The following is an 18,119-nucleotide window of genomic DNA, read 5'->3' on the forward strand; positions in this document are numbered from 1 at the left end:
CAAATGATCAATCCATACTTAGCAAACTTGGACAGGGTCCCATTTCTTTCCTCCTGGATTAAAAAGCAGGGAAATTCACTAATAGGCAAAAAACCTTGTGGTTTACAAACATACCTATAGCCAACAGATATTTCTTTCAAACTTTAAAAAGCAGGGAAATTGGGCAGCTATAGTGAATGCACCAGGGGATCAGGACACCTGACCTCCTCTCTGAGATATTGTACTGCCCTACAAATTTGTCAGAATGCAAACACAATTTGGGTTGGTCTTTCACAGTCCAATCCACTTGCTGTGTAGCTTGCAAGAATTTGGTAACATGTGCCTATTAGTGAATATATATCCGTAGTGCAAGTGTTAACTTCCACAGGATCATGCTAAGGATAAGTTTCACTTGCAAGTTGTTATTCCTACCCCTACACAGGTGATCTCCAGACTTCTGGAGACTTCTGGAAACTTACCCTGGTCCTGCAGGAAGGTGAAACATAGTAATAATTCCCAGAGTCTCCCAGTTTGATGCGATGCCTACAGGCTCGAGACAGGCCACTTAGAGCACATTTCCTGCAAAAGAGAAAGCAAAGCAACATGTCCTCAAAAGACAAATTGCCAAAGTGAGAGAACAAAGAGAGAAACTCTGCTATGCTGGTTAGTGCAACCCAAACCAAGAGCCTTCATCTCCTGCTGGGAGGAAGGGCGGGATATAAATCAAATAATAAATAAATAGATAAAAGATTTTAGTACATGATGTCATCAGGAACTTATGGATAAATAATTTTAGAGACTTATTCATCAAGATGCACCATTTTCTGGTATCATCACTTTCAGTTATTCTTTGCACAGTAGGGCTTATCTCTAGCAAACGGGATAAATTGATGAAGGCTGCCATCCGAAACATACTTACTAGAGAAGACGTCCCACTGAACTCAATAGGATTTCAATAGGAGAAAGATTCAGTTGCACGTCAAATGAAGGCTTTCCAGGCTACTTGCAGGCAGTTAAACTTTATTGCATTAAAGTTTGAAACTGCAAAACATTAGTGAACCATCAGCTACATTTTCAGAAGTGACTGGGAACTCTGAAAGCCAAGTGAAATTAATATTCCAGAGTAACTTTGAAAGTTATTGGCCGCAGAGGCCTCTCTAGGCGTTTATATTCAGAATAACAGAAAGTCCAACCACCAATATCAAAGAGTTTCCTAACCAAGGATGACAAACTGCTTTCAATGGGTTAACCATCAGGAATTTTTAAGAGTTACTTTCTAGCTCCAACTTCAAAGCCATTAGTAAGCAGGCAAGTTAGTAACATATTAGTGGAGCAAAACACCCTTTCATCAGCAGCTTAAAAGATTTAACTTACGTTACAATTTGGGACCGGAAGCCACTGTGAGAAGAAACAAGAGGAGGAAACCAAAATCAGGATAAAAATATAAAATGTGCTCTACTTAGCATGGCACTGGTGTGTAAGGCTAAAGCAGGGCTGACAGTGAAGCTCAGCCTGAGCAATTTACCAACATTTAATTAAAAAGGAGGGGAGGGATCCATGTCCTTTCAGTCATGCCCTTGCCTTGCGATACTGTGAAAAGTGACTCTCCACCTGCATACGGTGTTGCTCAGAAACGAGAAAACCCTGGGGTTACGCTGCCCAAACCTGCCCAAGCTTTGAGATCAGCTTGAGACGCCCTGCTCACCAACCTGTTGAGATCAGACAAGTAGGGAAAGAGGCATGGCCTTTTCAGTGATTGCACCAATACTCTAGAACAGCCTTTCCCAACCAGTGTGCCTCCAGATGTTGTTGGACCACAATTCCCATCTTCCTGACCATTGGCAATGCTGGCTGAGGCTGATGGGAGTTGTGGTCCAACAACATCTGGAGGCACACTGGTTGGGAAAGGCTGCTCTAGAATGTCTCCCTGTGGATATTTCATCAGGCTTCTTTCTGTTTTTAGGCACGATAATTTTTTTTTATGTCGATAAGCCTTTAATGGTCAATATTTTGCTGTTTTTAATGGCTTGCTGCCTTTATAGTTTGATATGTAATTTTACTGGTGTTATATGGGTTGCACTAAATTATGTCCCTCCATTCCCAGAAGGCACTTTGTTCCAGTGAAGGCTTCCATGAATGGAAGGCGCAGGAGATTTTTACAAATCCCACCCTTTCTCCTATAGCTCTCTGTGCCATCTGCCACACTGTTTCAAGGAGTCCCCCCCACGATCCCCTCTGGAGCAGATTTGGAGAGGTGGTGCAGAGGGCTGCAGAGAGAAGGGAGAATCCACAACAATCACCTTAACACATCCCTTCCATGCAGAGATGTCTCCACTGGATCAAAAAGCAGCACTGTACGCTTCAGTCAATTTCTACCATGCTCCAAGTCTATCAGAATGACTTCCCTGCCCAACCGTTTGAAATAGCAGTTATGAAGTGCACAGATTTCTTGGGGGTGGCACCATCAATGCTGCTGTTGATGATGGTGATTAATTATTGTTGTTATTTCACCAATTTATACACCACTTCACAGCCCAAGGCCATCAAAGTAAACCAAAATAAGCATTAAAATAAACCAAAAGGGCATTATTCAAGTAAATAACTGTGCAAGCAGAATGACTTCTGCATGCCCAAAAGGACTTCCTCCCCCTCCTCCTGCATGCCACCTAAATCTGTTCTGGGTTTTCCCCCAGCCCTCTGGAGCAGATTTGGGGACAGCACAGGGTGTGCACGGGACAAAGAGAGGGGGGAAAGCCCCGTTATGGAAGTAGAAGTCATTCTGTGTGTGCAATTATTTAGCGGAATACTGCCCACATTATAAAAAGAAAAAATACAAATTTCTATAAACTCTAGAAACAATAAAAACATTCCTACAGATGTACAGCTGTTTTATAAATGATTGAGTCACACCTCAGGGAAAGCCTTCTTACACAAAAACATCTTCAGCAGGCATCTAAACATCATGCTGTTGGGCACCTGTCTAATTTTGGCTTTAAAACAGAGACAGGTAACCTGTGGCCCACCATATGTTGTTGAACTCCAACTCCCCTCAGCCCCAACCAGCACAGCCAATAGTAAGAGCTGATTGGAGTTGTAGTCCAACAATGTCTGGAGAGTCACAGGTTCCTCTCCCTTGCTTTAGAATTCCCTTCTGGTTTATTTATTTTTATTGCCAAATCCACTACTGTGTATTCTCTATTTTTGTGCATCTTTGAGGATTCATCCCCCACCTTCCCTTCTTTAATTTCTCCTTCTGGCTTGTGAGTCACATGGTACATGCTGAAAGGCGGAATAGAATATAAAAAAATAAATCAGTTGTAGTCCATGAACAGCTGACCAAGAGAACTTTCCTCAGGTAGGCAACTCTTCCTGTAGCAGTGAAGGAGGCCAGATGTGTTTATGGGTAAGGAGGGAGGGGAGGAAGCAGAAGCATCCACTATTCCCTTACTTTGGTCCACCGCATTCAATGGCTGATACCTTCACCACAGGCAGTGCCTGGGTAGCCACAGGTTCAATGGTAAGTGTGTTCTGCTCCACGGCTGCCTGAACCAGCTCTGAGAGCTGCAGCAAACAAAGCAAAAACAAGGAAAACTAGTCAACAAGGCAAGGTTGTTCCAAGGAGGGAGCCGCTATCAGAACTAACCCTAGCACGTCCACTCTCTCAAAATACAAAATGGCTTTTGTATACAGTTCATATTGATATATGGGCCTCTTGTTGTTTATTATATGCAATTAGATCACATTATTTTGTGTTTGTGGTTTGAACTGTATATGTACTTGTTATTTCAGTAATCTATTGGTCCATGACTTTGTCATTTTGTATGCTTTATTAGGGGATCTCTTCCTTTGGTTCATTATTTTGAGTTCTCACAAAATCTCAGTGCAAATCGTTTTGACCTCACCTCATGCTTAGTGAAGTCCAGACATGGCCCCACATCTTCCTGGTAAATCCTTTCTAGGAAAGAAGATGATTTATCCAAAGTTGGAGATTCTTTCCAAGCCTTGAATTCTGCAAACAAGATGGAATCCACCTACAGTGACAGAGAAACACGGAATAGCAGACAGCAGGAGGGGGTGGGGAGAAGAAAGACAAATAAAGCGGCAAGGATTAACGTACAAGAACCAAGAGGTTACCTCACAATAAGCAGTATTCAGTCTGCTACCTGTTAGGCAAACCAGCAGAATAAGTTTGACCCGTGGGCTAAAAGAGCAGACTTCACTGCCTTGGAATCTGACAGGCTCCAAACACAAAGCTGCTTCTACAAGAAGAGAGGGCCATGCCAGTGGAAACTGCCTTAGGAGATGGTTTTTCTTCTATCCACCTTAATACCAGATTAATTTAAGCAATGGAAACTTTGATCATTAGCTGTAAAATGCCCAAGATAGCATGAATCCTCATGCCACAGGAGGCGTGGAAGATTCTTTCTTTAGGATGAACTCTTCCTGCAGGATAAAGGGAAACAGTGGCCCTCCAGAAGTTCTGGATTCCCAACTCCTATCAACCCAATTGTCAGGGGTGATGGGAGTTGTACTCCATCAACATCTGGGGGCCCACAAGTTTCCCCAGTCCTGTCCCAATGAGAGATAGCACAGCAGCCTCTAAGTGAGTGAATTCCACACCATCTCAGTAAAGGAAGAGGCATGCCAGTCCACTGTGAGCTGAGTTGCCACAGTGCTTCACCGGACAGAATCTACTTCCCATCCTAGCAAACAAGGGTCACCAAAGTCCAGAAAAGGACATATAGATAAATATATCTATATTTTGGCATTGTCATCTTGGCCCAATTTCACACCCCCGAATGCTTCTGGGCTTTGAAGATTATGGGACCTTTATGTAGTCAGGAAACATCATGATGCAAAGAGCCCTTCCTTGAAGGGCTTTTATGGGACATTACAAGTTACAACTTCCTGTGGCTGTTATGGGGACAGTGGTTGTTTTGTTTTTACGGTTTAATATATTTATTTGTGTCTTTAACAGTGTTGTAAGTTGTTGGAGACCTTCAGGTAACAGGCAGATAATAATAATAGTAATAGTAATAATAGTAATAAGAATAAGAATGATTATTATTAATTATTATTATTTTTATTATAGCAAAAGGACTCCAAAGAGCATGCTTACAAGATCAAAGACACCCACAGCACTTGCCAAGATAAGCTATTCTTGCTTGATCTTTTTGGTCACCCCTTTCTCTACATTTATTTTCTGGTATCTGAGCTCTTGAGTTTTCATCACTGTCATATTCAAGGGCAAGACTCCTTAAAAAAAAAAAGCTCAGTTTTAAAATCCAGACACAACTCCAGATTCTCCCTTTTCAAACACAAAGCCCCCAGCTTGCTCCCCCAAGCACTCCCAGCATGCCCTACTCTAAAAGATGTACACCAGAGTTTAGGAAATTCTGGAATTCGAGACCTACTTCATCTCAGCAAAAGGAACTGTGCTGCAATGTGTCTGGATGCATCTTTAAAGGAGGCAGGAGACTCCAAATTGGCATATTTAAGAAGGATTTGTTCCCTCCCCTGCCCCTTCCCATATTTAATGAAAAGAAACAACTATGACACAGACAAAATGTTAAGAGTGAATGAAGCTCGCCTGTCCCCCACCCCCTTGAAAAGGTCTCAACTGAGAGGATACAAGCACTATGTTACAGAGACTGCTCACCTGATACCAGGAGACAACTTCAGAGCCACAATACAGGGTGGGGGGAGGGAGGGAACAATTAGAGAAACAAAACAAAAATGGGTGTTAGTACTAAAGAAAGAACTGAAGGGGTGGGAGGTGCAACAGGCTGCTGCTTCCAAACCTTTCTGTTTTTCCCAAGCCACAGTACCTCAATGCCACGTAGGATGGCCTGATGTGAGGGGAGGGCAGGGCTCGTGTGCCTTTGATATCTGTGCAGAAGGGGAGACGTCTCTTTATACTTCCATAAGAGGCTTCACCTACCAAAACGATCTCTTTGCCAGAACTATCAGAAGGTAGGGGAGCCCCGTCCTCACTCCTATCCATCGCACCACCCTGTTGTCACCCCAGACAGAGACAGAGATTACCTGCTGTGAGAAAGGAGAGGAGAAGGAAGAGTCTGGTGCCAGGGACTGCCAGCCTGGCTCATAGGTGATGTGGATAACCTTCGCAGGGACGATACAGAGAAGCAAGGAGAGGAGAGTGGGCACCCCAGACTTTGAAGAATGAGATGATCAGTCAGATAGGCAGGCAAGGGGGGGGGGGCAGAAAGGAAGAAAAGACAGAAAGACAAAGAGAGAAAGCAAAATGGTGTGTGAGGGAGAGAAGATTTGGAAGAGGAAGACCCACATTCCAAAGGAAAACACAAAGCCCCACCCAGGGAGCTTCATAAAGGTGGCCACAGCAACTCATGGAATTTTTCAGGCTCTTGCCTACACTCGTATTTAATGTCCTCTCTCACCCACATTCCTAGCAAAAATTATAGCTAATATCATTGACTCCAGCTTGGTGAAGCTAAAGAACCTGGTGAGGCTTACGCAACCCATGAAAACAGGTCAGTTAAAGATATGTGATCATTTTATATAGTGAAGCAGAAGAGGGCCTGCAAGTTCCAAGATAAAAGGATAGTTCCTTCAGATTATTTATTTATTTGATTTATATCCCACCCTTCTTCCCAGCAGGAGCCCAGGGTGGCAAACAAAAACACTAAAAACGCTCTAAAACATCTTAAAAACAGACCTTAAAATATATCACAAAATAACATCTTTAAAAACGTATTAAAATAAAACATTTTTTAAAACACCTTTTAAAAAAAACCTTTAAAAGATCTTAAAAAATAATTCCAACACAGATGCAGACTGGGATAAGGTCTTTACTCAAAAGGCTTGTTGAAAGAGGAAGGTGTTCAGCAGGCACCAAAAAAGATAATGGATAACAGAGATAGCGCCTGTCTAATATTTAAGGGGAGGGAATTCCACAGGGTAGGTGCCACCACACTAAAGATCTGCCTCCTATGGTATGCAGAATGGACCTCCTGAGAAGATGGTATCTGCAGGAGGCCCTCATCTGCAGAGCATAGTGCTCGGCTGGGTATATAAGGGGTATCAGGTATCCTGGTCCCAAGCCATATAGGGCTTTATACACCAAAACCAGCACCTTGAACTTAGCCCTGATCTCATCAACCACACACACACGTATGTATGTGAAGGATGCCGTGGGTGGCAAGTAGCCCCTCCTCCCAAGACCTCAAGCTAAAATGCTGACCAATAAACTTTACCCACCTCTTTGAACTCGTTGGTGACTGGCTCCACAGGCATACTCTGGCTGACAGCTGTGACAACGCCAGCACTGCTGGTGCTCTTATTCCGCCCGTGCCCTTTTCTGAAGACTGCTTTGGAGGGGCTTTGAAGCTGGGGGTGCAAGTCCCGGTTTGGGGAAGAAGGAGTCGACGTTATCACCAGAGTCTTCAAGGCTGTCACCTCTGCCTGCAGCATGTCAATCTGGGTGGCAAGAGACAAAACAGGAGTCACCAATGCCATCTTCACCACTCAGCAGAGGACCTGGTCCTATGCAGGAAGCAGAACCTCTGAATGTGACCCAGGGATCCACCTGACCACCACCCTTTCCAACATTTAATGGCTCACCCAAACCCACTCAATTCTTTTCTCTCTCTTTTTTAAAAGGAGGTTGAAGCAGCCAGGTGCCTCTAACTGTGCCTCTCAAGCTGCATGTTCTCCTTGTTTCCACGCAGGTACAGAAATCTACCCAAAATACAAGATGTCAGCAGGGCTGTGGAGCTGGTACGCCAGACCTTCGACTCCGACTCCTCGATTTTTCTACTGTCCGACTCCGACTCCTTCATAAATGGCAAATGTATATTAACTAGTAATAACAAATTTACTGTAGTAAAATGGTAGCACAAGGAATTTCATCACCACCACGTGAATCCAGAGCTTGGAAAATTTACTTTTTTAAACTACAACTCCCATCAGCCCCAGGGATTGGGCTCGTGGGAGTTGTAGTTCAAGAAAGTAACTTTTCCAAGCTCTGGATTCACGTGGTGGTGATGAATTGCCTTGTGCTACCATTTTACTACAGTAAATTTGTTATTACTAGTTAATATACATTTGCCATTTATGAAGGAGTCGGAGTCCGTACATTTCTACCGACTCCAACTCCGACTCCACCCAAAATTGCTCCCAACTCCGACTCTGACTCCATGACTCCGACTCCACAGCCCTGGTTGTCAGTCCTTAAGGGCACAAGATAGGGCTCAATGTGCATAAGCAATACCTGGTGAAATCTCGTAGCATTCCTGTTTACCCAGGCATTTGATGGCTGAGAGATACTGGCCTTGGTAACCATGACACTAATAACTGTGAGGGCATGTGATTGTTTTGAAGTGTTTGTAGATGTTCTACATGTTTTTGGATATTTTTAAGAATATTTTAAATATTTCATCTGATTTTCAATTGTACTCTTTAAACGTAGCCCCTGGGCTCCTTTGGGAAGAAGGGTAATAAGCCATAGGTGGACCTGGGCAAGATTTCCAGTGGTTAGAAGGCATGGGCTTCAGTGTTTCACAAAGCTCTTTATCCTCACTATGACTAGCAGAAGTAGCATAAAATATGCAAAGTGAAACATTTTGTTTTATGAATACAGGTTGCAAAATTCACCTCTTACAAATCTAAACAGTGCTATTGACAGTCCTACCAAAATAGGCTATGCTGCACTTTGCCCTTCCCCCCTCCCACATGGCAGCGGTGACATCAGGACAGGACTTGGGGGCAGAAGTCCAGGGTCCCCACACATCAAAATGAGCAGGGTGGGTTTCTTTCCCACCCCACGCCTAATTCTGTGGCTTTCATCATTACTGGTTCCCCATTACTGCTGTGAGACAATAGATGGGCCAATGATTTGACTCAGTATAAGGCAGATTCCTATGGTCCTGCCCCTGGCCAGCAATGCCTCCATGCAGCACCCTCTACCGCTAGGACAAGCTTAACGAAGATGCTGCCCTCCCAGGGGCATCCATGTCCATCTGCTGAGACAGGAAAGTACACCTTCGAGGTTCATCAAAATAGTGCATCCCATACAAAAGCTTATTTAATAGCTTCTCATAGGTATTATCATAGCCTAAGTTGCCTCCAGCTTTTATGCAAACAGAAATCTAAAGGTGAATTTCGAGTCTTCTTCTTGGGTGAAACATCCAAGGGACCAGGACTCACATAAAATATTAATGCTGGGGTCAAACTGATAATGCAATAGTCCAGCTGCGCTATGGCTGTTGTCATCTGTCTCTCACCAGCACTGAATGTTCTGTTAGAAGTTCAGGACTGATAAACTATCCATGCAGTGAGCAACGTTGATAAGACTTAGGTCAAGAGCTTTTATCAAATGTTTCCCAAAGCATCATGTCAAGGCAATCCTAGAGAAGGAATTCTAAAGGAAGCACACTCATTTAAATAAGACTAGCAAAAGCTCTAATTTCTGGTCAGAACCCAACAAACCCCAAAAATATCTAGTCCCTGAGCGATGGTAGAGTCCTAGCCTCCTCTGACCTGGAAAGGTTAAGATGGACTTCAAACGCAGCACTTCTCATCAACTTGATAAAATAACTGACTGAATACGCCCAATAATCCAGCTTTCTGGGCTTTGATTAGCTCTGTCAACAGATGGTGCTGCAACCACATTAAAATATTGCAATATTATTGCATTCTGGACTACTAACTAGTACAGATCCTCTTCAGAAACCCTCAGGCATTGCCTCTAAGTTTTATACCAGTAGTTCTAGATAAGCTGGTTTTACCAATTTTATCGAGAAATGGTTTACAGAGATGGTTGTATTAGCTAGGAACGACTAACCTTCAATGGCCCCTCTCGCAGACAAACTGGTTAGGCGGGGACATCAGCTACTGCATACACTTATCGCTTCTTGTGTGCATGGCATAGTTATACGGGCAGGTGAAATTTGAGACAGGAATCCTGCATGCTCGCTAGAGGGGAACTGCATTGCCATAGCCATTAATTTTCTGTACTCCACAAATCTGTCTCCAGTTTAGCTAATGACAGAATATTTTGCCTTATCTGTTCTCAGCCTCACAAGTATCCTGCATGTCCTGAATGGAATCAAAACAGAGAGATGTACCTATATTATTGGTGTTGCTGCAGTCTTAATTAAATGTCTTACATCCTTGTTCCAAAAAGCCACTTGGAACTGTGACTGAATGAAGCATTCATCCAAAACAGTAACTTGCTTTTCAGAGCAGCCTCTGCCAAGTAATGGCAAAAACCTTCAAATAAAGAGCAAGCCCCTAATCCTAGGTCAACAATGCAGGAGTTAAGACTCATCTAAGCAATTTTCTCAGGGGGTGGGGAATGGATTTGTCTAACAAGAGAGCTGGATGTTGTATGTCTGGGGATGGGAAACCTTCTTCAGCCAAAGGGCAGCATTTGCTTGTGGGCCACCTTCTAGGGACTGCATGCCTGTGGGGAGCAGGGACAGAGACAAAAGTGGGCAGAGAAACAGATGTGACTCTTCCCATTCTTCAGTAGTCTATATTCCAGCCATGCAGGAGTCAGAGGTTCACACACACCCACACACACACACACACACACACATCTCACACAACTCGTCATCCAGGCAGGTAAGAGTCATTATCACAGTTCAAGGACACAATCCAGCCAGGCAAAAGCACTCATACGAACATAACAACAGCCTGTTGGATCAGGCCAGTGGCCCATCTAGTTCAGCATCCTGTTCCCACAGTGGCCAACCAGTTACCCATGGGAAGCCTGCAAGCAGGGCCTGATGCAAGAGCACTCTCCCTGCCTGCAGTGTTCAGCAACTGGTATTTGGAAGCATACCACCTCTGACTATGGAGGCAGAGGATAGCCATCACGGCCAGTAGCCATTGATAGCGTTATCCTCCATGAATTTGTCTCATCCTCTTTTAAAGCCATCCAAGTTGGTGGCCATCACTGCCTCTTGTGGGAACAAATTCCATAGTTTGACTTCATGCGCTGTGTGAAGAAGTTCTTTTTTTTTGTAAAGTGTGAAGTGATGCATGTTGAAGCATAAAATCTTCATTTCACAACATACTCTCATGGGGTCTGAACTGGTGATGACTGACCAGGAACGAGATCTCGGGGTTATAGTAGATAGCTTGATGAAGATGTTGACCCAGTGTGTGGCGGCTGTGAAAAAGTCAGATTCCATGCTAGGAATCATTAGGAAAGGGATTGAAAATAAAACTGCTGATATCATAATGCCATTATACAAATCCACGGTGTGTGGCCACATTTGGAATACCATGCAGAGTTCTGGTTGCCTCACCTCAAAAAGGATATTGTAGAGCTGGAAAAGGGAGAGGGAGAGGAAGAGGGAGAGGGAGGAGAGGGAGGAGAGGGAGGAGAGGGAGAGGGAGGAGAGGGAGAGGGAGGAGAGGGAGAGGGAGGAGAGGGAGAGGGAGAGGGAGAGGGAGAGGGAGAGGGAGAGGGAGAGGGAGAGGGAGAGGGAGAGAGTTTGCTTGCACGTGGAAACCTCTGGTTTTGTGTGGCTGAAATGCCTACTATACAAAGTCATATTCACTGCTGTGCCCATTTTTTGCCTCTGAACCCTCCCCCGACATGTGGCCCCTGGAAGAATACCCATGAAGGAACAACATGGCCTTCAGACAGAAAAAAGATTCCCCTACCCCTGGCTACAGCAAGGACACAATGACAAATCATTTAATAATAATAATAATAATAATAATAATAAATAAGCCTTAAAAGGATCATTGTATGGTTCTCAAACTTAGTTTCAAAGAGCTTGGCTTGGTCCAATACAAAAGTCACCGCCTTTAGCTATCCCTTTTTTACAAGTTGCCTCCATGAGTGATGGCAGTGGCGTGGGACTGGATACCCTGCCAGCCCCCAATATTTGCACATTCAGTGCAACATCTGAAAAGGGGAGCTTACACAGACACACACACTACTGGGCTCCCCATGTAGTCAAGAAACCCAATCACATGAAAAGCCAATACATGTAGGCTTTCCTTTTCGGACAGCACATGGTCTTTGGAGACAGAGCCAGCAAAAATGGTCCCAATCCCTGCCATGCCTTAACATATTTGTCTGACGTGACTTATGAAAAGGTCTTTACTATATAGGAGATCAGGGCTCACCTTCCCTCGAGCCTCCCTCAGCTGTTTCTCTGATGTCGCCTGTTTGGTATTTGCCTCTCGCACCATCTTATGGGCTTCCTGTAGCAGAAAGAACAAAAAATGGAGAAATACATTTGCGTGCGATGTGGACTTGCTCTCCAAATGGTGTAATGCTCCAAGACCTTAGGAAGCAGTACAAAAAAATTACATAGAACCCATTTAAAAAAAAGGGGGGGGGAAAGAACATGAAAATGGAATTAAGGTCCTTTAATTAAGGAATTAATTAAGCACCCCATTTCCGATGTGTGGTAAAACGGACATTTGCAGTTAGCCAGGGTCTTCTGCAGAGTGCAGACTCTCAGCTCTCAAGCTTGTCAGAGGTCAGCACTAAGATAACCTCTGTATCCTCCGTCCAATCAAGGGGCACAGAAAGTTGGTACTATTGCACAGAGAAAGATAGTACATGCTCATCAGATGGAGGATATTCATTCCAATCAAAAATTGGTAACATCACAATAACAAAAAGGCAATGAGTGTGCCTGTTGGAGTCCTGTCTACTTAAGTGAAGGGGCACCGGACACTGTGCTTGCTATGGAAGATAGATCTTCTATAGATACCCAGTTCCTGTCACAGCTGAGCTACGTGATCCTGAGAACAATGTGATGCAGTTCTTGCTGGACTTAACCCCTTCTGGTGATGGTTGGGGTAAGTGAAAAAAAAAATGTTTTAGCACTCCTTCTTATTAAAAGTGTCCTGGATATAGAAACTATGGTGCCAGGAAGACATCTAAGTTACAACCCTAACATGCTAGTTTTCTATGAGCAGGGGATTTTTAAAGATGAAGTATTCAAATACGTGACATCCACACCTGTAGTATTGAAGAGGTACAGTCCAGGAAGAACAGCACCATGCAGTCCTGCTGTTTGGGTAAGCTGAGCTGTCAACAGCAGAGGCAGCATGTGAAGTGGGCTGCTGCTGCTGGGCTGCCCTCCTGGCTGCACTACCACCGAGATCCAGAGGGGACAGAGTACCAGTGTGGGTGTGGGAAGCACCAGGTTGGCAGCAGGCACAAGTGTGGACACATCTGCGCCTCCCCCCCCCGGTGCTTCCACGCCCTTGCCACCCTCTTGTCCTGCCCCCCCAAGTCTTGGCAAGCTTTAGCACTGCCGCAGCTGGGAGGGTGGCACCCCACGTCAGTAGAATGAACCAAGTTCTCATTGAGAAGGGGTGTTGGAATGTATGAGGTTCAACTCCAATTTGGTGGGTTGAGGCTGCATAGGGTTAATAAGGGTAGCTAGAGAGAGCTAGACCTCTTGCTGGTTGAGGCTATACCTATCCCTTTGATCCTGCTGTCTCTTCCCTTCCTGCTAGACTGATAAGCAACAGGATGTTTGATCTCAGTTCCTTCCCACCTCTCTCTGCGTTCTCTTTCTCTCGAGAGGGAAGCAGACATCTTCTCTTTGTCTCTCCCTCTCAACCAGCATGAGAGCTGCACTGGGACCAGTGCTGACTGCTCCAACATAGTCAGTTAAGCTAGATATAGAACTCTTTCCTATCAAGCATGTACTTCCAAAATAAAGTAGTTGTTTCTTATTTTAAAGCTAAAGTCTCTGTCTGACTAATTTGCAGGGACAGTAGAATCTTAGCAAAGATTCAAACACACACACACACTAAGCTCGCTCAATACTCTCCGTTCCGCAGCGCTACGCAACTTTGCTACGCATCTCAATAGAGAGAAATTCCGACACATACACCATGACTGCTCAAAAGCGTCTCCTAGCACAGTTTGAAGGCGAGAAGGGTTTACATATGTACACACATACAGACATAAACCACATGCATATGCTGATTTCTTAAGTAAGGCCTTGAATTTGGTTCCTAAAGGTCTATAACATCATCTTTGGTGCTTAGAAATTGATTTCGGGCTGGGAAGGAGACAATACCTCAAACAAGCTGGCTGTTAACTCCTCCAGTTCCTGCTCCAGCTGTTCTCTGACTTTTGAAAGTCTCTCACATTCTTCATCCTTCAACTTCAACTCCTGCAGGGCAGAACACACAAGAAAGTGAAATTGCGCATGCAGGACAAAGGCTCACACTCTTGTGCACATCTGCAGATAGAAGGAGTTGCCATGTACCAGGTCACATCAATGGCCCATCTACCCCAGTAGTGTCCAGCTGTCGAGACTGGTGACTCTGATGTCAGTGGGACGGTGAATCTGCTCCAAGTTTTAGTTCAAACTTTCAAGCAGCTGTCCAACGTGCATGCGGATATTCATCATCACTTTTCCAATGCCCAACGTACTAGATCACCATGAAAGATCAGAAATATAAAATGTACCCACATAATGCTTGTAGGCACAGATACATCCAGCATGATGCAAACCTCACACTGTACAGTGGAAGCTTAAATCAAGACTTAAGCCAAAAATCTTACCTTCTGAGCTCTATGGAGCTCTTCTTTCAGGAACTCAGATCCCTTCTCACGGATCTCCACAGAGGAGCTGCGCAAGCGGGAGACGTTGAGTTGAGCCAAAGACTGGTTCTCATCCCCACTTCCTGGGCCCTTGACCGAAGGCTCTGGCTGTTGCAGCTCCTCTCCTCTGTTGCTTGGTGCAAGGGGCTTCCATTGTCCCACCACTGGCTGTTTTTGGAGCTGTTGTCTGGTTTCCTCAAACTGGACCTGGCTGTTGGAAAGAGACCACTGAGCTCTGGGTGGCTAAAAAGGACTCTCAGCACATGGAAAGTATGTTCCTATCCCCCTCCACACACACACACCCAAACTGAAAATGAACACGAGTTGCCCCTGCCAAAAAAAGAGGAGCGTGCACAGACAGAGATGGCAAATCAGGAGCTAAACAGGTCATGGTCCAAGGAAGAGTTTCAGTTTTCTCCTAAGATGCCCCTTTTCTACCAGTGTCTGGTGCCAACTAGAAATGGTCCTCTCATAAGAAAGAGGTGGCCATCTTAGTGATGTTCCTCAAGGAAACTGTCTCCTGCGATGCTCATTACCCAAGAGTAGAACACAAAGCAGGCCAATAAAAAGCCTGGACAGAATGTTCCCCAAAAGAATACAAACTCTCTGCCAAGAGAACCCAAATGTTTCATTAAATTTGAATTGAACTTGTACAGATTGCCTTACAACAAGATTTAACACATGCACACAACCCAAAATCTGAAGGGGAAAAAAAGTTCAGAAAAGGAGAAAGGCAGATTACAAGTGGGTATACCAGAACAGACAGGCCAAAAGATCAACTAGAAACAGAACATTTTGTAGGTCAAAGAATCCCTTCCCTTGATGAAATACCCTCTTGCGTTCCTGAGTTTTCTTCAGATCTACTTCTTATATTCTCACATATCTCTTCGCCATAATGAGGGTTAGTATACACACACACAGAAGAAGTGCATAAAGCTTTGTGAAAACTGTTTTCAAAGATATGGAAATGCTCTTGCCTTCCATTTATTGTACATGATACATGCTTTTAAAAAACAAACAAGGTTCTTCCAGAAGAAAATACTGTAATGCTACCATTTGCCCGTAGCCAGTGACCCAAAGTTTCACAAATGTGTTCCTGCTGCGCACAAAGGGTATAGCTTCCCTCCCTTCTCTAGCGCTAGAGGAGGGACCACAGCTCTGTGGCAGAGCACATCTTCTACATGCAGAGGGTCTCAATCCTTGGCATTTTCAAAAAAAGGATCAGGTGTGCCAATTAAAGAAAAGACATCCACCTGCAACTATGGAGAGCTGCTTCCAGTCAAGAGTTGACAATGCGGGACTCGATGTACAAATATATCTGACCTGGTTTAAGGTAACTTCCTATGTGAAGAGTGCTTTTTATGGGAACAAATAGGTTCCACCACCACCCGCCCCCTGCCCAAGGTTATCACCACAGCAGCAATTCACACATTAGACGTGCCATTATGGTACTACAGTTGCAAGAATAAAAACTGGCACTACTATAGATCTACAGGAGGAAGTCACTTTCATTGCATTGAAAATGTGAGCAGATTGCAGATCCTGGGGGGTTTAAATGTTTAAGCTTTTAATTTTTAATCTCTAATGGATTTTGATTATGTTTATATGGAATGTACTGTGTTTGGTTGTAAGTTGCCCAGAGTGGCAGATTAACCTCTGCCAGATGGGTGTCTAACAAATCTCATAAAAAAATAAAAAAATAAATCTATACAAGCTGTTTGGAAGTTAAATTCCATTGCAGTTTCCAGATTTTGTACCATGTGCTGAGAATATCTGCCCAGCTGGCCACAACAGTACTTCTATATGTAAAGGGCTTCTCACAGTAGTCGCAACACTCCATTATTTCCTCACCCCACGAACAACTCAGGAGCCAGCGGCTTTTTTGTTAACAAGCTTTTGATTCTTACAATGTCATATGCATACAAAAGACCACTTCCTTCCCGCCCCGGTTCAGAAGAGCACAATCTTTGTGAGAGAGCTTCAAGGAAAGGTCATAGCTCAGCGGCAGGGTACACGCTTACAGGCAGAAGGTTCCCGGTTCAGTCCCTGGCATCTGCAGACAGGGTAAATGAAGATCCCTATCTGAAACGCTGGACAGCCACTGCCAGTCAGGGTAGATAATACTGAGCCGGATGGGCCAATGGTCTAACCTGGTATAAACGGTGAGGGTGGTCAGCATCCAATGATAAGCAGAAGAAAAAAGAGGGGGGAGACCCCAAGATGCTGGAAAAAAGGAATTATTGAATGAAAATCCAAATGGGTTTTATTAAAAAGAAAGCCCAATGCGTTTCGGCCACTCAGTGACAATTATGCAATAATCATGGTAATTACAGTAATACCTCGCATTAACGTACTCATTGGGGCCAGAGCGAGTACATAAACCGAAAATGTCCTTAAAGTGAAGCACTACCTTTTAAAACTTTTTTTACCTCTCCTTCATGCGGAGCCTCAAAGCCCCGCACTAAAGCCTCTGCTGCTGCACTGCCGTGCCTCCCAGCTGATTTGCGGTGGCGCAATTGTGTCTATTTCCACCCCCCCACACACTAAAGCCTCTGCTGCACGCCTCCCAGCTGATTGCGATCGCGCCTTCCAGCTGATTTGCGGTGGCACGATTGCGTCTATTTCCACCCCCACGCGCTAAAGCCTCTGCTGCTGTGCTGCGTTTCTGGAGAAATACAGGCATATGGAGCATGTACGTTATAGCCAGGCGACGTTAAGTGAAGTGACGTTAAGCGGGGTATGCCTGTATTCAGTTGCACAGAATCAGTGCAGAAACTCCATGCACATTTGTGCATACATAATTGTTGAAGATAAAACTTTTTAGACCTGTTCATCCCCTGATGAAGGCCAAGTGCCCCCTCTTTTTTCTCCTGCTAACTTGGTGTAAGGCAGTTTCCTCTGTTCCATAAGGTGTATGTGGAGAGAGAGAGAGACAAAGAGAGAGAGAGAGAGAGAGAGAGAATGAACACACACACCACTAGACAGGATGGGTGTTTCCCTTAGAGTTTCCAATACTGTATTTAGGCCTGGAAATGATCCAAATACTGAAAAGTTTGCCGTTCTAAATGAGTGCCAAAAGCATATTAATAAATCCTGAAAGGGCCATCCTATTTCTTGTATCTACTCTTTCTTTCCAGGGAACATGGGAAAGCTTTCTAAAATTCTCTTGAGTACTTTTGGGGAGAAAAGAAAACAAACAACTGACATGCAACCCAATGAAAAGTGAATTAGGAGACAACATTCAGTATTGCTTGGTATTCCAATGCCTGTGGCCCTCCACATGTTGTTAGACTCCAACTCCCATCAGCCTCACCCAGCATGGCCAACAGTCAGAAAATAATGAAAGTTGTAGCCCAACATCATCTGGAGCCAGAGGGCCACAAGATTCCTCATCCCTGCCTGGGACAAATATCCCATTTCTCCAGTTTGGGGTAAAATGAGTAGGACAGTTTTGGCTAAAATGCCTTTAGAGAGTTATCCTATTGGGATGGCATACAAACACCAGAAGCAGTCTAGGAAAGAAAGGGTACGTACATACATCAACAACGCTGATAACATGCAT

General features: G+C 44.4%; 1 protein-coding gene across 1 annotated transcript in view; it reads right to left on the reverse strand.

The window, feature by feature from the left end:
* LOC133376904 (guanine nucleotide exchange factor for Rab-3A-like) overlaps nucleotides 1-18,119 on the reverse strand; it is a 46,163-nt gene that overhangs the window by 10,046 nt on the left and 17,998 nt on the right. The window contains exons 2-9 of the mRNA XM_061609845.1: nucleotides 14,519-14,768; nucleotides 14,028-14,123; nucleotides 12,106-12,183; nucleotides 7,219-7,437; nucleotides 3,882-4,010; nucleotides 3,428-3,540; nucleotides 1,354-1,377; nucleotides 459-558 (exon numbers count right to left, since the gene is read on the reverse strand). Of these exons, the coding sequence (XP_061465829.1) occupies nucleotides 459-558; nucleotides 1,354-1,377; nucleotides 3,428-3,540; nucleotides 3,882-4,010; nucleotides 7,219-7,437; nucleotides 12,106-12,183; nucleotides 14,028-14,123; nucleotides 14,519-14,768 (1,009 nt within the window). The remainder of the gene's footprint in view (nucleotides 1-458; nucleotides 559-1,353; nucleotides 1,378-3,427; nucleotides 3,541-3,881; nucleotides 4,011-7,218; nucleotides 7,438-12,105; nucleotides 12,184-14,027; nucleotides 14,124-14,518; nucleotides 14,769-18,119) is intronic.

Source organism: Rhineura floridana, chromosome 2, assembly GCF_030035675.1.
Source record: "Rhineura floridana isolate rRhiFlo1 chromosome 2, rRhiFlo1.hap2, whole genome shotgun sequence".
NCBI classification, from domain to species: domain Eukaryota; kingdom Metazoa; phylum Chordata; class Lepidosauria; order Squamata; family Rhineuridae; genus Rhineura; species Rhineura floridana.